We start from the raw sequence: 23,670 nt of genomic DNA on the forward strand, positions 1-23,670 counted from the left end.
TTCCTTTGTTGAAGTGCTAGAAAACGGACCTCTTTTTATTTTTTCTTCTGGTAGCAGTTTTTCACATGTTTTCTATTCTGTTTGTATTTTCTTTCTCATCCTTTAAACCACAAAAGCTGTTCTCGACATCCAAGGCAATGGCATCAAGGTATTGGGCGGTTTCTCTTCCTGTTCAGATGTCCGGTTCGTCTCTATGGAACCGTTTGCAAGAAGCAATCTCCAAGCACTCTTTTGATACTCCACTATACAGGGTAAACAAAACAGAGTTTCTACTGGGTTTTATTTTTAATCACTTGTACTAAACTTGATGTTTGGTTAATAATTATCTGTCATCCATACTACAGTTCAATATACCTAATCTGCGTGTTGGAACTCTAGATTCTCTTCTATCACTCAGTGATGATCTTTTGAAGGTATTATTTTCTCTATTTCCATGTCGGTTAAGTGATTAAATTTCGTTTCTTTCTTATACATTGAGATTTTGCTCTCTTTTGATCTGTGGAGCATGCAGTCTAATAGCTTTGTTGAAGGAGTGTCTCATAAGATAAGGCGCCAGATTGAGGAATTGGAGAGGGTTACTGGAACAGAAAATGGTGCTTTAACGGTGGATGGAGTTCCTGTTGATTCTTACCTAACAAGGTAGTGACTGTTGAGTAAATATGGTTTGACGTTGGATTAGTTACTGATCTTTTGTGGGTTTCCTGTTATTGAAACTGAACATGGTTTTATAATGGAAGATTTGTGTGGGATGAAGCAAAGTACCCCACAATGTCTCCTCTCAGGGAAATTGTGGATGGCATCCATCATCAAGTTGCCAAAATTGAGGATGACCTCAAGGTACGTGTTCTTTTGTGCATATGTGATTTTGATTGATATTTACATCCATTACCGTGTTTGATCAATACAATTTTTTTCCATAATCTGGACATTAAGAATCAATTTCTGACTACCATTGTATCTTCTTTTTGTCCGTGAAAGTATATTTTAATAGGAACTGCCAAAATAGTACAGCCTTATGCTGATTCTTATGATCAAGTCATGAATTTGGCACATTTACTCGTCTGTGTTAGAATGCATAAGTCCCTGAATTCTCCATTGACTGCTATTGGGTTGTGGAGTGCCAGATTTGTACTATTCATTTGCATCCTCATCCTTAAATTTTAGAATATAAGCATTGTATCTAGCTTTATATTTCAGCGGCTCTGTGCCTTTGGATTGAATGCATTTAAGACTCTTCAGTCATCCAGTGAACCCTAATATTTGGAATTTGTCTTTTAATCTACTTGATTTGTAACAGGTTCGTGTTGCTGAGTATAGTAATGTGCGGAGTCAGCTTAACGCAATAAATAGGAAGCAGAGTGGGAGGTATGAGTGCTAGGGTTTTCCAAATTTAAGCCCAATAATAATCTTTTTTTTTTTTGGTATGACAATACTTGGAAGTTTTAATGCAGTTGTCTCATTTGGGTTTGTAATATGGAATTTTGCATGTTTCGTTCTTGTGAAGATTTCATAACTGCTATATTTCTCTCTTCTTCTCTTGGCAGTTTAGCTGTCCGTGATCTTTCCAATTTGGTGAAGCCTGAGGATGTTATTACATCAGAGCATTTGGTGACACTTCTTGCAATTGTTCCCAAGTTTTCACAGAAGGACTGGTTGTCAAGCTATGAAACACTTGCTAACTATGTGGTAAGATTTGGCTATACTTTCTTTGGTGAGTGATATTTTGGTGGATCCCCCAAATAGGAGGCTTGTGGTTTTTTGCTGCTGATCAACGAGTATGATGTACCTCATTCCTATAAATTTTTTTTTTTTTTTGAGGGAAGGATGTTAGTGCATATGTGAATAGTTTACTGGCTATAAGGTTTTATATGTTTTTTTTTTTTTGATGTTCTATTATCATTTCTGCATAGTTATTAAGTCAGATTCTTTTAGGTTCCCAGGTCTTCCAAGAAGTTACATGAGGACAATGAATATGCCCTTTACACTGTAACCCTATTTAGACGGGTTGCTGATAATTTCAGAACAAGTGCACGGGAAAAAGGATTTCAGGTATGTTATTAGCTCTTGGGGTGTACATTAATTTCACAAAATAACAATTGTACCTCATGGATAGCACCCTTTAAAGCTCTACTTATTTTCTGGATGGAATATTTGCTAGTGTAGGTAACTGGGAATTATTTAGGAACACGTTAAATATGACACTGATTTTGATGCATGGTTTCTTCTTAATCAGAATTTGTATGGTTTTTTTCTTGTGATTCAGATTCGAGATTTTGAATATAGCCCAGAGGCACAAGAAGGTCGAAAGAAAGAGTTGGAAAAATTGATGCAAGATCAGGAAACTTTGAGAGGCTCTCTTCTGCGGTGGTGTTATACCAGTTATGGAGAGGTACATTGCTGTTTCACTGTTTCTGTTGTTTGACCCTAAGTGTCTTTTATAGTTTCTAAAAATCATAGTGTCTTCTTTCAAAGAGGTACTTGGTATCTAGATATGAAACAAGTGAAGGATATGCTTCACAGTGGGTGAATCTCTAAGGATTTGTAAGAACATATGATAGATTTTGGGATTTAATGCAAACAGTTTCAAGTATGATGGGCTTATCAGTGTCTTCATACAGAGCAAAGATTGACCAGAAGAATTGCAGCTGTTCATGATACCTAATTAGCTCCACTTTCCTTTGATATAGAAATTTTTATGACACATTCTGAAAAATTGATAATATCAGTGAAAATGTAAGGAAAGCGTTTTACTCTACTTGCAGTGACAAAGTTTCTGTCATGGGTGGCTATTTCTGTCACGTGGACAGAAGGGCCATTCTGGCCATTGGATGGATAGGGTATTTAGCTGGTAAGTTTAAAGCCCATTTCCAAAATTTCTGGATGACCATCCTAGGATTGAGATCAGTGTCATTCTGGAAGCCTTTGGGATTTAACTACAGGCGCTGGGGGTCTCTCTCCCTGTTTGAGCCTTTGAGTGGGCTTGCTTCTCGGCTGTCAAAATCACTTTCAACCCACCCTAGTAAGTAAGAATGAAACCCGCCTATATGCTGGCTGGCCCCTCCTATGGGAAAAGGGAGTGCTTTTCTTTGGATGGGCCACATATCAACTTCTTTGGTCCATCAGTATTGTATGGCGTATTATGTGTTGGAATCCCTATGAATTTTAATCAGTCCTTTTTTGTGGTTGGATCAGCAGAATTGATTTGGAATTCCATGGTTTGGAATTCACTGATTTGGAATCCACAGATTTGGTACTACTTGGGTTGTTGAAGTGTTCAAACTCCAGAACTAAACTCAAGTCATTGTTGACCCGTGAAGAGATCCAGACGAACCTTCCAACAAGCAGAATAGAAGTTGACTAAGGTGCCATCTCTGTGGGAGGCTGCTACCTATTGTGTCCCTACCCATGACGAACTACAAATTTGAATTTCTTTATTTTTGCCAGCCTAAAAGCTTAAGCTTTTGGGCGGCGAGGTCCAGCTGGTATTCGAAATCTTCCAAGGTTCCAGAGTTTTCTAATGTGGGATTATCCCCAACATTCCTCTCATGTTGCCCCTCTCTAGGTGGCATACTTATGGCATGTGTGGCCGTACATGGAATCATTAATCTTGGGCCTTGTGACTCTGATACCATGTTGAAGTGTCCAACCTCCAAAAGCTTAAGCTATTAGGTGTTGAGGTGCAATTGGTGTATGAGATCATCCAAGGTCCCAGAGTTTTCCAATGTGGGGTTTTTCCTAGTAGGGGTGTCAACCAGTAGGTTCTGGTCTGTTTTGGTCAGGCATTACTTGTTCTATACCACTTAAAGCCCCAAGATTGTGACCAAATCATAATCGGTTGGTCGATTATCGGTCCTATCATCAGTCTAATGCCAATCAGGCTATATCAGTCTAATTAATTTGGTTCATATTTGGGCCTTAGCAATATCTGCCTGCGTATGAGATGGAAATGAGGTATGATGATCGGAACTAACAAACAAGAGAGAAATTTTGTTTTACATCTCAGTTTTCATTGATGTTTTAGTCGGTCAGTATGGAGTTAGACCGTGAACTGATCGATTAATTTAAAAAAAAAAAAAACATAAGATAAAACCATGATCGGACCGTTTAGTAAACAGTTGGTCTGATTTCAGGCTTGTTGGGTCGGTCTCGGTCAGTTTAATCAGTGCAGAAGGGGGAAAAAAATCATTTGCGGGCTTCCATACTAAGTGGCTCCAATTGAATTGCTTCAATTCCATTGTTGCTCTTGCAAAGGTCATCCAAGCAGTGGAACTCGATGAATTCCTTCTGCACTACCCAATTCCAATGATCCAAATGAACCCTAATAGTAGGTGATGGGAAAAAATGTCCACAAACTTTGAGAGCCACCCGTGTAGGAACCTCTTCTAAATATTGATTAATACATCAATTGCTTGCATGAGGATTGTTGAAATCATACTTGTTACAGCACCTAGTTGACCAAAGGCATTGTAGGGGGCCTGGACACAAGGCAATACCAACAGGGTGACCAAGGCGCCCGCCTAGGTGACGCCTTGACAACTATGGTTTAAAACTTGGTTATCCTGGCCAGAATTTTTCTTTTGATTTAGCGATGAGGACTCTGGATGCTTGAATCTGTGGCCATTTAAGTATTCATTATTATCTTCTAAGCTTTCACTGACAGGATGAGATAATTATTAGATTGTATGATTGGGACAGTCTAATTGCTTGTAGGAGTTATTTTAGGTTGGATCATTTTTATGGTGATTAGTGATTACAACTGTTTCCGTATGCATTTTTGAAGTCCTCGATGAGGAGGATATGTCCCCACAATGTGTGCTTTCATTCATAATCTATGATTAGGGATCACCCCAAAAAAAATTATTGTGGAGAAATTGTGAAATATGGCTTGTGTCTAATTGATCACAACCCCTATTTATTTATAATGAATGAGAGAACATTCTAGAATAGGACAAGGACATAAATACCCCTAAGACATAAATACCCTTAAAGCCATTTTACAATAATTATAATAACAAAATCCACCATTGTCAACTTTCTTAGCTTATTATTGAGTCAAATTATGTTCTTAACTTACCAGGCTGTGATAATATTATACCAATGATACATCACATTGCCATAAGATCCCTGATCCTAATTTTGGAACCCATATATTATTGTATCTTTATTCTTTCCTAGGTAAATATGTATTGGCCTATTTTACCTTTACTGTTAACTTTTGTTACTTGTTTACTATTGGCATTGTTGTTCACAAACATCATTTTTATGGTTTTCTGATAATGAACTACATATATTTCATACCTTGTGTGGATGATTTTGTTAGCTTTTAGGGTGGAAGAAGGAGACGGTTTTGGTTTGGTGTGTTATGTCTCAAAACAAAAGACTAACATGTTTATATTGAAAAGAATAAGTAATTACACATAGGCCCTTGGCCTCATACAAATGACAAAAAGAATACACAACAGAGGGGTTATGTACATATATACCCCTGATACAACTATTCACTATTCTTAATACTCCCCCTCAAGCTGGGTGGTATATGTCATACATACCCAGCTTGTCTAACATAAAACTAAAGTGATTAGAGCCAAGTCCTTTGGTGAAATTAACTGCCACTTGTTCATTTGTCTTCACAAAAGGAGTACAAATAGCCTTAGAGTCTATCTTCTCCTTGATAAAGTGTCTGTCAACCTCAACATGCTTTGTCCTGTCATGTTGAACTGGGTTGTGAGCAATACTAATGGCTGCCTTGTTATCGCAATATAGACTCATAGGTTCAGTCGTCTCAAATCCTAATTCTTGGACAAGTTTCTTCAACCACAAAATTTCACACACACCATGAGCCATGGCTCTAAACTCTGTTTCAGCACTTGACCTAGCTACCACAGGTTGCTTCTTACTTCTCCAGGTGACTAAATTTCCCCCGACAAAGGTACAGTATCCAGAGGTGGATCTTCTATCAGAAATAGACCCGGCCCAATCAGCATCTGTATATATTTCAATTCTCAAGTGACCATTCCTAGAGAAGAGAAGACCTTTTCCAGGGCATGACTTCAAATACCTGAGGATCCTGTAAACTACATCAAGATATCCCATCTTGGGTGCATGGATAAACTGACTCACCACTCCAACAGCATAGGTGATGTCAGGCCGGGTGAGTGAGAGGTAGATTAGCTTACCTACTAACCTCTGATACTTTTCAGCATCCACAAGAGGTTCACCACAATCTTCCCCTAGTTTGTGGTTCTGCTCAATAGGGGAGGAGATTGGTTTGCATCCTAAGTAGCCTGTCTCTGTAAGTATATCAAGAACAAACTTCCTTTGTCAAACATTAATCCCTTGCTTGGATCGTGAAACCTCAATCCCCAAAAAATACTTCAATAGACCGAAATCTTTGATCTCAAACTGCCGAGCCAAATAAAGCTTAAGCTTTGAGATCTCAGCTTCACTGTTTCCTGTGACCACAATGTCATCAACATAAACAATGAGAGCAGTAATGGTGCTGTCCTTCCTTTGTATAAACAATGTGCGATTAGCTTGACTTTGAGTATATCCATTTTACAGGATAGCTTGTCTGAACCTCTCAAACCAAGCCTTAGGAGACTGTTTGAGTCCATAGAGAGCCTTAGGATCCAATTTAGTGGGGGCAGATTTGCTAATATATATATAGCAAATACACCCAAACACCTTTGGAGGGAGAGAAAAAGAAGAAGACCTTGAGGGGAGGACATCAAGAGGAACCTTGAAGTTCAAGGCACTAGAGGGCATGTGATTAATAAGAAAGACAACAGTGAGTAGGGCATCTGACCAAAAAGTTTTTGGAACATGCATGGTAAACCAAAGGGATCTAGCCACTTCAAGGAGATGGCGATTTTTCCTTTCAACCACCCCATTTTGTTGGGGGGGGGGGTATCAACACAGGCCACCTGATGAATAATGCCATGGTTAGAAAAAAAGGTTTCCAAACCACTATACATATACTCCCCACCTTTGTCAGAATGGACAATTTGGATCCGAGTGTAAAATTGGGTAGACACTAACTCATAAAACTGTTGAAATGCGACATAGACATCACTCTTATATTTCAAAAGGTAAAACCAAGTAACCTTTGAAAAATCATCAATGAAAGAAACAAAGTAGCGGAAGCCACGCAAAGAAGTAACAGGAAAAGGCCCCCAAACATCACTATGGATAAGATGAAAAGGTGAAGTAGATCTATTACCATTAGATGCATAAACTGTTTTACAACTTTTGGCAAATAGACAAGGTTCACAATGAAAAACATGAGTGACAGGAAAAGAAGTAAATAAATGTGGCAACAGTTTCCTCATAACAGAAAAGGAAGGGTGCCCCAAACGACGATGCCAGAGGAAAATATCCTCCTGAGTACGTCCACCTTCTTGCCCACAAACATAAGACTGAGCTTGCACAACAGAGGAAGCACCAGTCTCCAAAACATACAAGCCATTAGCTTCACGACCACTGCCAATCACCCTCCTCGTCACCAAATCCTGAAAAAGACAATGGGTAGGAAAGAAGGTGACAAAACAGTTCAAAGATTTAGTCAATTGGCTAACTGAAAGAAGATTAGTGGCAAAGTTGGGAACATGAAAAACAGACTTCAAAGGTAAAAGTGGGGGGACCTGGATATCTCCCTTACCAGCAATAGAAGAGAAGGAACCATCAACAATTTTTACCTTATCTTTCCCAGAACAAACAAAATATGAATTATATAGCTGAGACCTACCAGTCATATGATCCGTGGCACCTGAGTCAATGACCCAAGGTGTGGTACCGGAGGAGGAGGCCTGCAGTGCAGTGGAAGGAGGAGTAGCAGAGGAACCATCCAGATGAGCCACAATCCGGCGAAATGCAGCAATGTCTTCTTTGGAAAGAGAGGATTCATCAGATTCAACGACTCCAACATAAGCCTTAGGCCCCTTCTTCCGCTGCCCTCTTGGTCCTCCAGATGAACCAGCAGGGGGCTTCCCATGGAGATCCCAGCAAAAGTTCTTCGTATGCCCAGTCTTGCCACAATGGTCACATAAGAATCGGCCCTTCACAGCTCCTTTAGCAGCCCCCTTATCAGCTCCCTTAGTGGAGTCCTGAGGGGTGGAAGAAACAAGAGCAGAGTGCTCAACAACAGTGGGAGCCGTCCCCATGGCACCCCTACGGGTCTCCTCACTCTGTAGATATCCACACACCTCCTCCAGTGAGGGAAGACTTGGGCAGCCAAGGATTTGCACCCTAAGAGGCTCAAAGTCAGAATTAAGGCCTCCAAAGAGAAATAAGACCCTTTCTTTCTCAAACAACCGGTGCACTTTGACCTCATCATTAGGGCATAACTGAAGGTCTCTATAGTGATCATACTCCTCCCACAGACCCACAACAAGACTATAGTACTCAGAGATGCTTCTATCCCCCTGGCGCAGGCTAACAATCTGTTGGAGAAGTTGATTCACCTTTGTAGAGTCCCCAACTCGATCAAAAATACGAGCCACACTATCCCAAATGTCCTTGGCAGTTTCCTTGCCCATAAATCTTCTTCCAATCTCAGACTTCATGGAGAAAAGAAGCCAGGCCATCACAAGAGAGTTCTCAGTGTCCCATTTGGAGTATCCTTGCTCGGTAGGGAGGGGGGCCTTGATGCTACCATTGATGTAGCCCATCTTCCCCCTACACCGAAGAATCAATTTCATGGAGTGGGACCAATCCAAATAGTTTTGGCTCTCAAGTTTGGCAATAGGAAGTTGGATATGGGGCTCTCGAAGGAAGAGGAGTGAGGTGGAGCTGTTTCCATAAGGGGTAAGGATGTTTCAACATTTTTCTCACCCATAGTGAAGCTGAAATCAATCACTTAGGCTAGGGTAACAGCAGTACTTCAAGCAAACAGATATTGCGCAAAACAGTAGGCCCAAACAGGGCAGAAAAATGGCCAAAAACAGCTTAAAACACTTATAGATCTTCAGAAATTGTTCAAACAGTAGCGGAGTAAGGATGAGTATTGTTCCTTACCAAAAAACGATGCAAATAGACCATAAACAATGGTCAAACAAAGACCTATTGAAGACCACAGAGCCAAACCAGACTCTAGCTGGTGGAAATTCTGGGCAGAACAGCAACCACGAAATCTTTGTGGATTGAATGGAAGCTTGCAAACAGCTTAAGAGAAGTAAAGGGAATCAAAGAGGACTCCCAAACGAAACTAGAGCACTAAGAAGCACTCCATTTGGATTCCAAGCCAAAGAGAAACAGCTTGGAGAAGATAACCTAACCTGACCTTGGAACAGCAGCAGCAACTAAGTGAAAGAGGACCTTCTTCACACTCCAATCTTCCTTCAAACACTTGCAAACAGCAGAATCAGCTTTGATACCATGTTAGCTTTTAGGGTGGAAGAAGGAGAAGAGAAGAAAGAGATAGAGAGCGCTCCACGGTTTTGGTTTGGTGTGTTATGTCTCAAAACAAGAGACTAACATGTTTATATTGAAAAGAATAAGTAATTACACATAGGCGCTTGGCCTCATACAAATGACAAAAAGAATACACAACAGAGGGGTTATGTACATATATACCCTTGATACAACTATTCACTATTCTTAACAGATTTTCCTTGCAGGTTTTCAGTTCCTGGATGCACTTCTGTGCTGTCCGTGTTTTCACAGAGAGCATTCTGCGATATGGCTTGCCACCATCTTTCTTGGTACCCCCCGTCTCACTTCTTTTTAAGTTGTTTTTTGATCTTGAATCATGGATTGGCTTTTTGACAATGCATTGATATATTGAATTGATTTCAGGCAGCAGTTTTAGCTCCATCAGTGAAAAGTGAGAAGAAAGTGCGTTCTATAATTGAAGGGTTGTGTGACAGCACAAACAGGTCTGACTATTTGATTTGATAGGTTTATTTTATATTATTTCATTTAGCTGTTGTGTAACTTTTATGCGATAAATAGTCTAAGGGTCACAATTCAATCAGCACAGCATTATATTGATGTCATAAAGGGAACTCTCTTTGAAATAATCCTTGGAGGTGCTGAGCCATGATAACTAGAGGGAATATGAAAATTATTTAGACAGTAAGAAAGAAGTGCATCATGCTTGTGCACACTGGGAGGGTGTAACGTCCACTACCTGAAAAATAGATTCAACTGAAGGGCCTTAAACATATCTGTTACTTTTTTCCTTTTTAGTGTTGTTGATTATCTTTTCACATAATTTGTATGATTGCTTTACTTCACAGATTTACACGTGCTATGTGACCACATTTTATTCTATGGATGACAATTTTCTTAGAGAAGGTAGATACAGTCAAACAGTAGAGAAGGTTCAAATTAACTATGAATACCAAGCACGGAACAAGAACTCGCCGAGATCTCGATAATATCTCTGTTTTTTTGCAAAACCAAGACGAGACGCTAGGAGAAATAGAAGGCATGCATTATCTCGGCCGAGATCTCGGTCATCTTGGTGGGAAACCTTGGTATATAGACACTTATTTATGCCAGAAATCAAGATAGACACTCATGCTAGAAACCAGGACATACACTTATTTATGTCTAATATCATTTAAGTAAATGTTCATTTACTTGAGATATTATTCATAAATAAGCAAATACCCCCCTATTTGAATCCAATAAAACTAATTAAAAAATAAAGTTCCAAAAGGATAAAAAGTCAACCCCCCCAATTCAAGTACAAAAATTGGATTTTTGGCGAGAGGTGCAATTTTCAACTTTTAAATGCTGGGGTTTTTCTCAAATCTAAAAATTCCATAAATCTTAATATGGTAAAACATTGCTAAAACAAAGTACGGTAAAATATTCATTTGTTTTGATATCTGAAAGAATATTTTCATTCAGAGCGATTTTGACAGCATTCGCGCCAAATAAGGTTTGACCGAAACATAACTCCTTCAATATAAATCAGATCTAAGCAATATTGGATAAGGCTTTGATAGAAAAAACATCCCTCTCTCAGCCCTTTTGAAGGTGAACATTCTAAGATGGTTGGAGAACTCGGTTTCGGTACTAGTTTCGCCCAGCCAATAAGCGAGTTGGTGCTTCTTATTTTTTGAACTCGGTTGATGGTTTCAGTCGGTTTTTTACCTAGTTTGGTCATGAAATTTAGCATACAGTCTATTTTGGGCACTATAAGATTGTCCAAAATCAAAGTCCAAATAGGAGTTTGACTTTGGACCCTAATTTAGTAGGCTACTACGTACTAATAGACCCTATTCTACACATAATTTAGTAATAGAAAGCAATCAAAGCATACAATTAATGTAAAACAACTTAAATAAGCATTAGAAATGTAAAAGTGTAAAATACATTAATCTTAACATATATGATATACCTCTATCATTCCAAGCCATGTTTCCGAAGCTAGTAAGGCTCAGATTGTGCCACATAGGATTCCCATGTTATAGTGCTGCTGAAGAAATGCGTGTAGTCTACTACCCAAGTCATGTAAGTGTTGTCATCAGCTATCTGAAGGTAACCTATCCTAGGGTATAGAAGAGCTGTTTACGATGGGATCGATCCACTGCTACTGCCATCAGGCTGTTGAACTACCATTGGCATGTATGGATATGGCTGGGTTGGGACTATGAATATGTCCACAAAACCTGACCCAATGCTTTGATTGTCGAACTCATGTCCAGAGTGTACTAATTGTGGCTGCCCAAACTAACCATAGGCACTATATTCGGAACCAGCGCTCTCATGGCCATAATCATAGTCATACTGAGGCCGAGATGCATGCCACAACTAATGCTCACTAGTAGTATCTATACTCATGCATCCGAAACTTTCAATCATGGTCTTCATACTCATGTCCTCATCCTGAGCTTGTGACTATTTGCGATGCGGGCGTCTCTTGTATGTAGTGGGGGCACCATGGTCCTGATCTTGTGTGGCATGAGTAAACTGACTCTTACCTGTGTAACTCACAGGCTCCACCTCCATCCCTAGCCTGTACTGGTTCTGCTCACACATCCCCTCATGATGATCATCATAATAACCACCACTCGCCATGCCACCGCCACCACCATCACCATCACCATCACCATCACCACCACCACCACCATTGCTCCCATCACCATCAGATGGTGACCCATCTGACTCGTGTGCTCATCAACCTGGCTAGCCGGATTTTGAAAAGGTTGAGGCGACTCTGAATGCACACACCCCTTTTTGTCCTCTCACTACCTTGCACTGGCTCTGTTGTAGCTGAGCCAGATCCACCAGCTCCTCTCGCCTGCTCATATCCTCATATTTTCAAAATGCAAAGATTGTCGACTAGTTGCCACAGTTTGCTAGTACTATCTTCACTTACCCTTTGACTGGAAATCCCCTGGAGGCCTATAATCACTGTCAGAGTCATCTGCATTGACCTCTACTGCTACTCTCTCTAACACTGCTTCATCAAACTCTCGCTGTTGTCGTTCCCTTTCAACCTCTTTTAATCTTCCTCCTCTTAAGTGCTTTGGTATGGCCTGCTGCACCTCACAAGGAACTGATGTGCATTTTGCCACATTCGTATATCCGCTAGACAAATGCTGCTTCAATCTAGTGGCTCCTCTAGAATTAAGCAACTTCCCACAATATCGACACTTGGATTTCTTTATAACTGTCAACACTGGGTCTACATGTTGCCATGCTATCTTACCACAGTCCCCATTGCATGATTAAATCCCTTACTTTTTCACTGTTATATTAAAAAGTAATGTATTAAAGACTTAAACTAATGTATTAGTAACTATTAAACAGGCAATCAAGCTACTAAAACAATCAAATAGCTAAATCATATTTATCCCCTAATTCTAGTATTTATTTCTTACTTAAAAATAAAATTTATACTTTTGATTAAAAATAATTATACCTTAAAGTATAAAGCATTATAATGGAAAGATGCATTTGGCACCATTTTATTTTGGGAAAACTTCACGTACCTCTTCTGAGGTATGACTTATGTACACTTTCACCCGTTAGGTTTAGAAAATTTCACGTACCTCCTCTGCTTTCCAAACTAAGTAACAAAAACACCCAATCCGTTAATTGTAGACGTTAAACGTTAAAATTGTGTTTTAATTGACCAAAATGCCCTCGTCTTCCCCAAATCATTTAGGGTTTGAAAAAAAAAATTCAAATGGTTGGATGATAAAGCTTGAGTTTTTATCAATGGCAGAACAGGGAAGAGCACTTGCTTCTTCAATCTCCTTAAGCATCTTCTTCATTTCCTCCAGGTCCTGTAAACACATATAAGAGAATTATTTACCAAGCCTTGTCTCGTTCTATCCGTCATTAGAGAAACCAGAAAGTGAGAAACTAGGTCAAGAAATGGGAGAAAGAAACTAGAACAGAAAACATAAATCAGAGTTGCGAATTACGATATCAGAGAGAGAGAGAGAGAGAGAGAGAGGGAGAGACCTCTTTGGCATTTGGATCCTCTTCGTTGTCGGCACCGGACATGTCGACATCAGCTTCCATCTCTCCTTCGTCAGGTATTTCTCCACCGTAGACCTTATGCTCATGTTCTACTCGTTGTGCTCCTGCTCTTGTCGTTGATATTGCTGCTCCATCTCCTCTTTGCCTCCCTCTTCCACTCTCTCAATCTCTGATGCTTTCCTATAGAGATTTTATACTCTGTTACTACTTTCTCTAATCCATCCATGATTTCGTTTTAGACTTGCAGGCAGTGGAGGGCTGAGGGTAGGCTCCATCTCTCCTTCGTCAGGTGCTCTATACCCGATGAGGTCGACGTCGTCGTCTCCAAGCATTGTGAGGCCGTAATCGGTGAGAAAGGCCTCGAAGTTAGGGCCGAGAAGGACGTTGGAGGACTTGAGGTTGCCGTGGACCAGCCTAGCTCGATGCCTGGTGTATGTATTCCAATCCCTGTGCCACATCCTTTGCTATCTTCAAGCACGACGTCTAGTGCAGCGGCTTTGCCCTCGTTGATCTCGATCTTGCTCGCATGAATCCATTTGAATTTTCTCTCCTGAATCTGTATCCATGGAAGTGGATTTGCAGGTTTTGGGGAAAAGATTTGGTGAAGATGAGTTGCAGATTTGGGGAAGTTGAGGGCATTTTGGTCAATTAAAACGCAATTTTAACGTTTAACATCTATAGTTAACGGGCTGGGTGTTTTTTTTACTTAGTTTGAAAAGCAGGGGAGGTACGTGAAATTTCCAAACCTCACAGGTGAAAGTGTACATAAGTCATACCTCAGGGGAGGTTACATGAAATTTTCCCTTTTATTTTTGACATATAATACATGTGTTGCAAATAATTTTCCAACTAAAACAGATATTTTTTGAAACTTTTTTGTCATATTTTATATTTTCTGAACAATAAAATAAAATTATTTGTGGGTGAAAAAAAAAAGTGACTTTGTGAGGCCGTAGAGCATCCAAAGTTGTCCAACATGCATAAAAATCACTTCCAACCAATCACTATTGACCCCATTTTTTCAATTGTTTTTGTAAGAAATTCATTTTTTTCCAGAAAATAAAAAAATAATAACAGAAAAATAATTTTGACTCCATGAAGTCATAGATCGGCCAAATATGTGTAGCATATATTAATCTGACACCCAACTATAGTTTAAAAACTCGTATTTCAGTCTTGTTTTGATCAGACTGAACCTATTGATTTCCGTGAGTTTTGCTTGGCTATTTGGGAGACAAACTTCCAAAATGATCGAAATTTTCAACTAAACACCCAACCACCGAGATTTGAACACATTTTTTGGAAAAGAAAAAAAAACTTTGTAGAAAAATGGTTCACCTTGGACTTGGAATGTTCAAATTTCCTTCAAAATCACATGGTTCTTGATGTAGATCAACGTTTCCATGCGATTGATGAAGTTATGCCGTGAATTTCCGTCAAAAATTGCGAAGAAAGATGGAATTTTGAGGAGATTTGGCACAACAGAGGTGAAATAGCACCGAGACAATCGAGAGAGTGGAGATCTCGATTGTCTCGGTCGAGTTGGTGAAATATATACAAGGGAGTTAGGTGAGATCTTGAACCGATCTCACCAAGATCTCGGCTGAGATTTTGTAATGTGTTTCGCACTATTTGTCGTCTCAACATCTCAAAAAAACCAGTTTTAAGCGAGATCTTGCCGAGTTCTGGTTCCATGCTTTTAACTCCTTATGTTGGGATTTCATAGTTAATATCATGAACAAAGTATTGTTTCCACCTATCTTCACCCACTGGGTACCACTATATTTCTTATTCCCAATGTTTTGTCCTTGTCAATGGGAGCCCAGCTGGCTACTTTTCCTCCTCTACTGGTATCCGCCATGGCTGCCCCCTCTCACCTTACCTCTTCATCCTTGCCCTTGAGGTCCTTTCCAAAAGTATACAATCACTAAACCAACCAGCACCTCATCTCCCCTATACCCAAGTGTAAAGCCCTAAAGCTTACCCACTTGGCTTTGCGACCTTATGCTTTTCTTCAAAGCTGACCCTCTATCTGTCCAGTCCACTACTATCTGCTTGAACCATTTTGAAGCTATGTCAGGCCTCCGTGTCAATCTTAAGTCCCTAATTTTCTTATCAGGTATCTCTGAGGACCTTAAAGCTACCCTCCTGCAGATCTCGGGCTTTTCTCTTGGTTCCCTTCCCGTAAAGTATCTGGGCCTCCCCTTGATCCCTTCTCAGCTAACTGCTCACCATTGCACCCCGATGCTAGATTTTATGCGCAAGAGGCTCCAACTATGGGAAGGCAAACTCCTTTCCTATGTTGGACGCCTCGAACTGATTAGATCAGTCATCCAGGTCTCGTATCTTTATTGGTCAAGTATATTTGGTATCCCACAATCGGTAATTTCCAAGTTGGAAGCTCTCATGTGTTCCTTTCTTTGGAAAGGCTTCGAAACTTCAAGATTTCTTCACCCTGCTCCCTGAGCCTCAGTTTGCCTCAGTTTTCCTTTTTTACTTCCTTTTACTCCTTTTTGCTTCTCTTATTTCCACTATTGTCATAGCCTCTATTGGATCCATGTAGCCAACTCCATTTAGCTGGGATAAGGTTATGGTTGTTGTTGTTGTTGTTCAATTAATTTTACTTTTATTTGCGTTTTTTCTTACTGAAATTATATTTTTTTGAATCTTCAATTCTCTGTTTTGTCTATAACCTCAGTGGAGATCAGTTTCCCAAATCCTAACCTAGGGTCAGGGTTTGATTTTTGCATTCTTTGGTATAATAGTGCTGAGACCCCAAGCCCTCACCCTTGATCAAATTATGGAATTTGATCTCCAATAAGTTTAGTAGAAATTTGAATGGAAAAAAAAAACACATCTGATTTTAATGGTTTGATTTTTGCCTTCTCAAATTATGGAAGCTTGATAATAAACATATCTGATTTTAATGGGGGGAAAAACCCAAACAATAGTAGAAATTTGATGCAACATTTAGACAGGAGAACTAGATTAAACACGTAGTGGAAACTTGAAGGAATGGATTTAGAATAGCCACAATGAACGGAGAATGGAAGGAAGCGAACTTAGGAATCCACCTAATCCTGGAAGAATCTACCACTTGCACACACAATGAATCCACACTGAAATTGAAATCAGAAGCATTGATTCTTAATCATAAGATGTTATCTGCTTACTATGTAAAAGTTGATCCCTATACATAGGCTTAGGGATCGGCTTGCTGACTTTCTAATAATAGACTTTCCAAAACTAGAAAATAGAAAACCCTTTGAATTCCTAATAACACAAAGACTAATGGGGAAAAAGGTTAGTAATTGGACTGTAAATAGAAATTCTTCTAGCAGTTCATCCATATTAAAATGGCTTCAACTGTGACCAATTGTGAAATTTGAAATGGCTACAAAAGCAACCAGAAAAGGCTTTCAGAATTAGTCTAACTAACAAAATAGAGATTGTTAATATATAATTCTGAAAAATGGAAACTAAACCCTAAACCAGATTTTGTTTTCTTACTTTCTACTTGTTGGGCACATTAGAAAAGCCTGTTACAAATAATACCTCAGTTTTTTTTGGGTAGAATAATAATAATACCACAGTTAACTACTTAATATATGTTCACTCATCTCGTTCTGGAATTTCAGTTTTACTTTTTGGTCCCTATGTTTAAAAAATATATTTATGTACAGGGCAATAGAAAACTTAAAAAGGGGACTATAATTGCAATCTGGGCCCAAAATCCCATGGCCCAATAGCTAATCTGGGTGGATTTCCATTTCGGCTGAAATTGAATTTCAGGAAAGCCCGAAATATGCCCAAATTCATTTTTCTGAAATGAAATTTAAAAAAAAAAAAATCATAACCTTTTTGGTCAGATGGCAAGAAGAAATTTTTGGCTGAAATTTCAGGAAATGAAGTGAAAGTAATAACCATGATTAAGACCCACTAGATCATGAGCCTAACTGTTTATAACCCAAACAACCCTTATTTTGACTTAAATAAGCCCATTTGTAATTTTCCTGCATTCTGGTCCTTTTGAATCCTCTGATCAGTCTTTCTGCTGCCTCCTCTCTTTGGCTTCAATCTTCCATCAATGTCCATGAAATCAGCTTCTTTAGTTATCCAATCAATCCAGTTGGATATAACGTAAATCAGACTTATCTCATCCTTCGTTTTATGATTCTGGATCTGCTCATCTGACCCTTGAAAAAGCTGCTGAAACCTCCCTCACCAGTAAAGTGTAGTGATTCCAAAGGCTCAGATATGGTACACAACTTATATATCTCAAGTTACAGACTTGTTTATTGAAGCAAATTATTAAATAATTGGAGAAAATTATACTAATTCTCAAGGGACTAAGTTGCAACACAGATGTTGCTTGATGAGCTATTAATGCATTATCAGATATCTATTGAGTGCAGACCATAATAATGGAGGATCAAAATCTCAACGTAACATGTTTACTTGTTAATATACTTGTATTTAGTTCTATGAATGTCTTTGTGGGTTTAAGCACCTCATGATGATTGAATGTATTGTTGCAGCACCTACTGGAAATCTGAAGAAGACTCCGGAGGGATGGCTGGTTTGGGTGGCGATGCTGACACTCATCCATACGTCTCCTTTACAATCAATCTCATTTGATCTGGTTGGTGTACAATCACCTACCCTTTTGAATCCTTAAGAAGAACATTTTTAACTCTGCAATAATATTGGATGGGGATTTTTATAATGTATATTAGCATAGATCGATTTAATTCTTTGGAAATTTAAAAGATATATTAAGGGGGGGGGGGGGGGGTGAATATTATTTATGTTTCCTGAGAATTCTGCACTTCTCCATGTTCTATTTTGTTAGCTGAGAGGTTCAATTGTCAATCATCAATAATTTCTTAAACAAGTAGAAAAATTCTAATTGGAATGTATACTCTATTCAACAGTGGTAGTGCAACTTCAAAGTTCAAACATAATTATATTTTATTTTTATTTAGTTTATATTTCACAAAATTCAAAGGTGAAAATTTTCCTTCGGACCTGGCTCCTGTCCAGCCGTGGTGGGAGCTGGACGGTCCAACCCTGCTAAAGGACAGCAAAAACAGGGGAATGACCACCCCACCCCTGTTTTTGCTGTCGTTTAACGGGGCTGGACCGTCCAGCTCCCGCCAAGGCTGGACAGAATCCTTTTCCTTTTCCTTCAATGTGGGTGAATCTACTGCCATGCAGCAGATCAAATATGCAAGTATAGATTAGGCAAACGTCTCTCGCTCTCCCTCTCTCAAATATGTAAGGGAGATTTGGCAGTTGTTACTTTAAAGTGAATTCCCAACAATAAGGGGACCCTTGCACTTCAATTCAGCTAAAAGAATGGGAAAAAGAATGCGTAGGGGTGTGTGAAATAGGCGCAGCTCTCCCATGGAAATTCCGAATTTCTGTTGGGGTGTGGCAGTTATTCCACGCACCCCTGTATTTGGTCACAAGAGCAGCGCATCGCATCGCACGTGCCCAAGTAGCATTCTCTTTTCCAAAAGGAATTTATGAGACTAAAAATGTTGGGAAAATGATACCTGCTTGGTGGTGTCACCTACGTCCTCTCACAAGATGTAGTAAAATGATGCCACTACCCCTTGGTGGATACCCAGAGTTGCTCCCTCATTGGCCCAAACGTTAGTATAGAGACCATGCGACCAAATAGTGAATACATACCCAAAAATTTTATAGTGAAATGAACTGGTTCATTAGGTCTAGTGACGCCTAAGATTACCAATGATATGATAGATTTTTTTTATGGTAAAAAAGTGTAATCGACTTAAGTTTAAGCTATTTTACGCACAAAGGACCTCAGGTGTCAATTTTAAAATGTGGATACTATCATGTTCTTAAACTGGTAGCCCAAAAGTTGCAACACCTTGAAAATGGTACAACATTGAGACTAGATTACAAAAATTTCTATTGTAATTATGAAAAGTTTCCATTTCTTTCCTCCCGATCATTATTTGCTCTATTTTTCTGTTCGGTCTATTTTCGTAAGTTTCTCTAATAGGAGGGGCAGAAATAACTATTCTACTCCTTACCTGAAAACACTGCCTTAGTGGAATCCACTCCTCTTATTAGAGGCACTTAAAAAAATGGACCGGACAGGAACTGGAGCAGATAATTTTCCCATATTATCGGCACCAGACTAAATCCCTAAACACAACCAGCAGAGGTCCCGTATTATGTTTCCATTCCAAGTGGGCTCTATATGTTTTTCTTGTGAAGAAGACCTCTTTGCTAATTTTGACTTTTTAGAGGGGTGAGGAATTGAGCTGCATTTTAAAGGTTATAAGTGGGTCCCACTCCAACATAGTGGAATTCCAGTTCCACTTTTGCTTTATTACCACTTGTTATAGTCGGCCCCCTTTTTTTTTTTTCAATGTAAACATAAGAATTTACCATTTATCTAAATCTTATCCAATCATGAGGTTGTCAGCTCGGCAGTGGAAAATGAATAACTGTTTTGTTTTAAGGGTTTTGGGACCATTTTGCCTTCTCTTATTCTGATACCAATACCAATACCAATACAGATCGCAGATACAATCTCGAGAGTTTGGATCCCCTCTAGTGTGCCAATGAATACAATATGCGTTGAACGATTCGAGATGTCCGACATATGCCCCAAGGGTCGGACTTAAAAGGGTCATAATATACGCAGTCTTATCCGTGCTGCTTTCGCTGAGAGACTATTTCCAAACTCGAACTCATGAAATCTTGATCACAATAAAACAACCTTTATCATTGCACGAAGACCTGCCCTTGCCAATCTCAATACCTGAACCCATAAAAACACACTAAACAATAGAGGCATCTAAACGGCAAAACACCCTTATACCTGTGTAGAGTATTTCAGTAATTTCATACCTACAAGATACCTTGACTTTTGGAATTCGCGAAGAGGCAGTGGCAATTTCGGTAAGTTCTGACAACTTCGGTAAGAATCTCGTCCTCTCTCTCTCTCTCTCTCTCTCACACACACACACACACACACACACACAGTCGTCTCTCTCGATACATATACCCACAAAACACTATTCAGCTTTTCTCGTTGGTTCCTTGCAGCCTCCGATCAAAAAAATACGTTTTAACCCAACTATCTGTGTTCTCGCCAGAAAATGTTTCTGACGGAGTCCGCTCGGCGCTTCCCCTCTCTCACCCCACGCTGCTTCGCCGGAAAATGATCCCCTCCGTTTCCAAAGAATCTCGACCTCGTCTCTCAATCCTTCAATGAGAACCTCCTCGATCGTCTCAAGACCCTAAATCCACCGTCGATCAATTTCTCTTGGCTCTCCCTGGCCATCAAGTTTCTCTGTTTCATACACACCGAAGCGGAAAAGTTGGTTTCAAATCTGAAACTCTCGGGCTCTGAGAACTCTCTCGCTTCTTATTTGGATGACAGTGTGAAGCTCTTGGATCTTTGTAACTCGATCGTTTTAGAAATCGAACGATTACGACAAGGTCGGCTTCTGATAGTCTCAGAGATCCAACGGTTTCGACGAGGTCAGACTCTGGCACCGAAGGAACTATGCCGTGTGAGGAATTCGATATCCGATTGGGGAAATCGCTCGTTTGTTCTCACAAATCGGAGATTATGGAGCCCAGGTGAGTTGATTCGAGATCTCGTGCGTGGACTCGAGAGTTCTCCAAGTGGCAAGATCAAGACCGTTGGTAATGTCGTCGAACGCATGATCCATACCGTCGGAGCGATGACTGTTCTCGTTGTGGGAGTCATGGTTTCGGTCCTCACTGAGTCAACCGAAACGATTCACGTCCGAGTCCCTGCCGAGTTCCCTTGGTCTGGCGCATTTAATGGTTTGGCTTCGGCGGTTTCTGTAGAGATCGAGAGGCGGTTCAAGGATGGGTCAGATCGCCGGCGGTTTGTGGAAGATGTGGATGACGTGGAGACGCGCGTGTGAAGCGTGTGTGACGTCATTGATGACATGGCAGCTGGTGGAGTAGGTATAGTTTGTGAGGGAAAGGAGGAGAGGTTAGAGAGTGCTTTCAAGGAGTTGGAGGCGATGACGGTAACGTTGACGGAGCGTTTGGATTGTTTGTCTGATGGGATTAATGGATTTTTTTGCACGGTATTGAGTACGAGAAATAGTCTTTTGGAAAATTTCAGGGTGGGTTCGGAAATGAATTTGGAACAAAAAGGGAAGAAGATATAGGGAAAAGGGATTAAAATCCTCTCCAATTCTTTGATTGCCGAGTGCAGTGCAGTTCAGGTTGAGAGGAGAGGTCGACATCTGGCAAGTGACATCCAATGGTCCAAGATGGATTGAGTTAGTTTTTTTCTTTCTTTTTAAGCTCGATACTGTGGAATGTCATGTCTGTCACTTGTCAAATTCTCAGTCCTGAACTGCACTGTACTGCTTTTTTGGGAATTAGAGAGAATTTTTTTTTTCAAAGAAAAGTGAAAATAACGAAAAAAAAAAGAGGAAAAAATCAAATCGTGGAGAGCGTTTGTATTGTAAAAAGGCAAATATACGGTTGGGAAGAAAATTGTTCAGTGAGGAAAAGGGTTAAGGTTGTAAATGGCTTGGGAATCTGAATGATTAATGAATTTACAAGTTTTTTTCTCTAGACTTTTTTAGCTAGTGAACTCTGCTTCAAAATGTTCTTTAGCTCTATGTGAAGTAAAACTAAGGATTAATCTTTCCTTCACCTACTTCACCAATGACTTGGGGGTATGAAAAAAACATCATTAAGCAAACAATCGTTAGTTCGGTTGGTTGGTGGTATTATCGGTTGAGTGCATGACTCTTAGGAATTTAAGGGATCAGTTCTCTTGGATTGCATCTTGTGCTAAAAAAGCACTTTTCTCCCCTTTCAAGCCCCTGGTTATAGATTCTTAACCTTCCCCCTTAGTTTGTTGTTGGCGTATGGGTCCTTCTTCATATTTCAACCGAAGAAGATATCACACCTACCCCAACCTATACTCCTTTGGGTTTTATTATACATTATCTTTTGAAGTCTTTTAATTCAGTTATCTTGCTAACAATCCTGCCGCACCTCCAACTCTGGTAATGTTTTTAGATAGGTTATCTAGTTTATGCTCTTTTTAATTTTCAATAATATTTTATTTTATTAATAAAAATATTTACGTTTCCTATTGATCCTTTTTCCAAAGGAAAAAAGAAGGCTGCTAGGTCGTGTGGCCTTACGTCAACACGAGGGCCAAGGCCAATGGGAGCTTGCACATAGGCATCCAACATGGAATAATTCACAAGGGCAGGGTGATCATTTCACCTTTCTTGTTGTGTCTGGGTACAAGGAACACGTGACCTCGCACCGATCCCTTGTCCTTATATTTAATCCATCAGATAATAAAATGAAAAGATCTCGTGGTCATCCTTGCTTCTTTTCCTGTGTTAACCAATCTATAATCTCCTTGCTTGTATCTTTATGTTGCTTGTAATCCCTATAGTAGTCTTTTGTTCTCTGTATCCTATGTACTCCCTGAAAATAAAGAAATCATAAAATTCACAAAGAATTGGAGTCAGATCAAGTAGATGAAGAGATTTTCTTCTCACCGTGGGTAGAGATAAATTGAGTCCGAAACCAAAGCATGTATGCACCTTTATAGCAGTTCCTTCAAGCTAGTTGTTTAGCTTCATTCCAGCTAGTAGGGTGCGTACATTTTGAAACTATTCATCAATTCCAATAACTGTAATGGAATTAGGAAATTTAAGGTTGTATTTGGCTAAATTTCTACTCTGCGGGGGTGTTTTCAGTCACGTTGAGAACATTTCTAGGAGTTTTTGTTCTAGGGAACGTTTTTGCAATATAATAGCGCGTTTGATAACCGATCATAGTAATTGTTTCCAAATCCACAAAAAAGTAGAAAAACATTTTGAACACATTATAAGAAAAGTATTTCTAAGGGTTCTACTATCAATTCGACTCCTCTACTTCCGCCTGCCCCTAATTCCGTGTGCGTGCTCGGGCAGGGGTAAGGCGGTATATTTTGCCTTGCTTGTGTGTGGGGGCGCACAGTATTACCGGGCAGGCAGAAGTAGAGGAGTCGGATCCATTCTACTACACCCTGCAAAAAAAAAAATTCATGAGAAAGATAAAACATCTAACTATTTTTTGTACGATAGTAGAATGGTCATTTCGCCCCTCTTGTTAGAGAATTGTAGGAACTGTACCGGACAAGGAACCATAGGCGATAAAGGTCCATACATATATAAAGAGACCTTT

General features: G+C 39.7%; 2 protein-coding genes across 2 annotated transcripts; both read left to right on the plus strand.

Moving 5' to 3' along the window:
• The first annotated feature begins 77 nt into the window (after nt 1-77).
• LOC122666181 (V-type proton ATPase subunit C) lies at nt 78-18,225 on the plus strand. The gene is made up of 11 exons (XM_043862321.1): nt 78-251; nt 345-413; nt 512-639; nt 738-837; nt 1,298-1,365; nt 1,545-1,686; nt 1,933-2,049; nt 2,264-2,389; nt 9,615-9,698; nt 9,793-9,872; nt 17,979-18,225. Exons 1-11 carry the CDS (start codon nt 138-140, stop codon nt 18,076-18,078), a joined length of 1,128 nt encoding a protein of 375 aa, XP_043718256.1. The 5' UTR covers nt 78-137; the 3' UTR covers nt 18,079-18,225.
• Nucleotides 18,226-20,648: 2,423 nt separating this feature from the next.
• On the plus strand, nt 20,649-21,620 carry LOC122665854 (the record flags this gene model as incomplete). Its single annotated transcript, XM_043861988.1, has 1 exon — nt 20,649-21,620. A coding segment is annotated over one exon (735 nt), but the record flags the coding sequence as incomplete, so codon positions are not given.
• Nucleotides 21,621-23,670: the final 2,050 nt, after the last annotated feature.

Source organism: Telopea speciosissima, chromosome 6, assembly GCF_018873765.1.
Source record: "Telopea speciosissima isolate NSW1024214 ecotype Mountain lineage chromosome 6, Tspe_v1, whole genome shotgun sequence".
In the NCBI taxonomy this organism is placed as follows: Eukaryota; Viridiplantae; Streptophyta; class Magnoliopsida; order Proteales; family Proteaceae; genus Telopea; species Telopea speciosissima.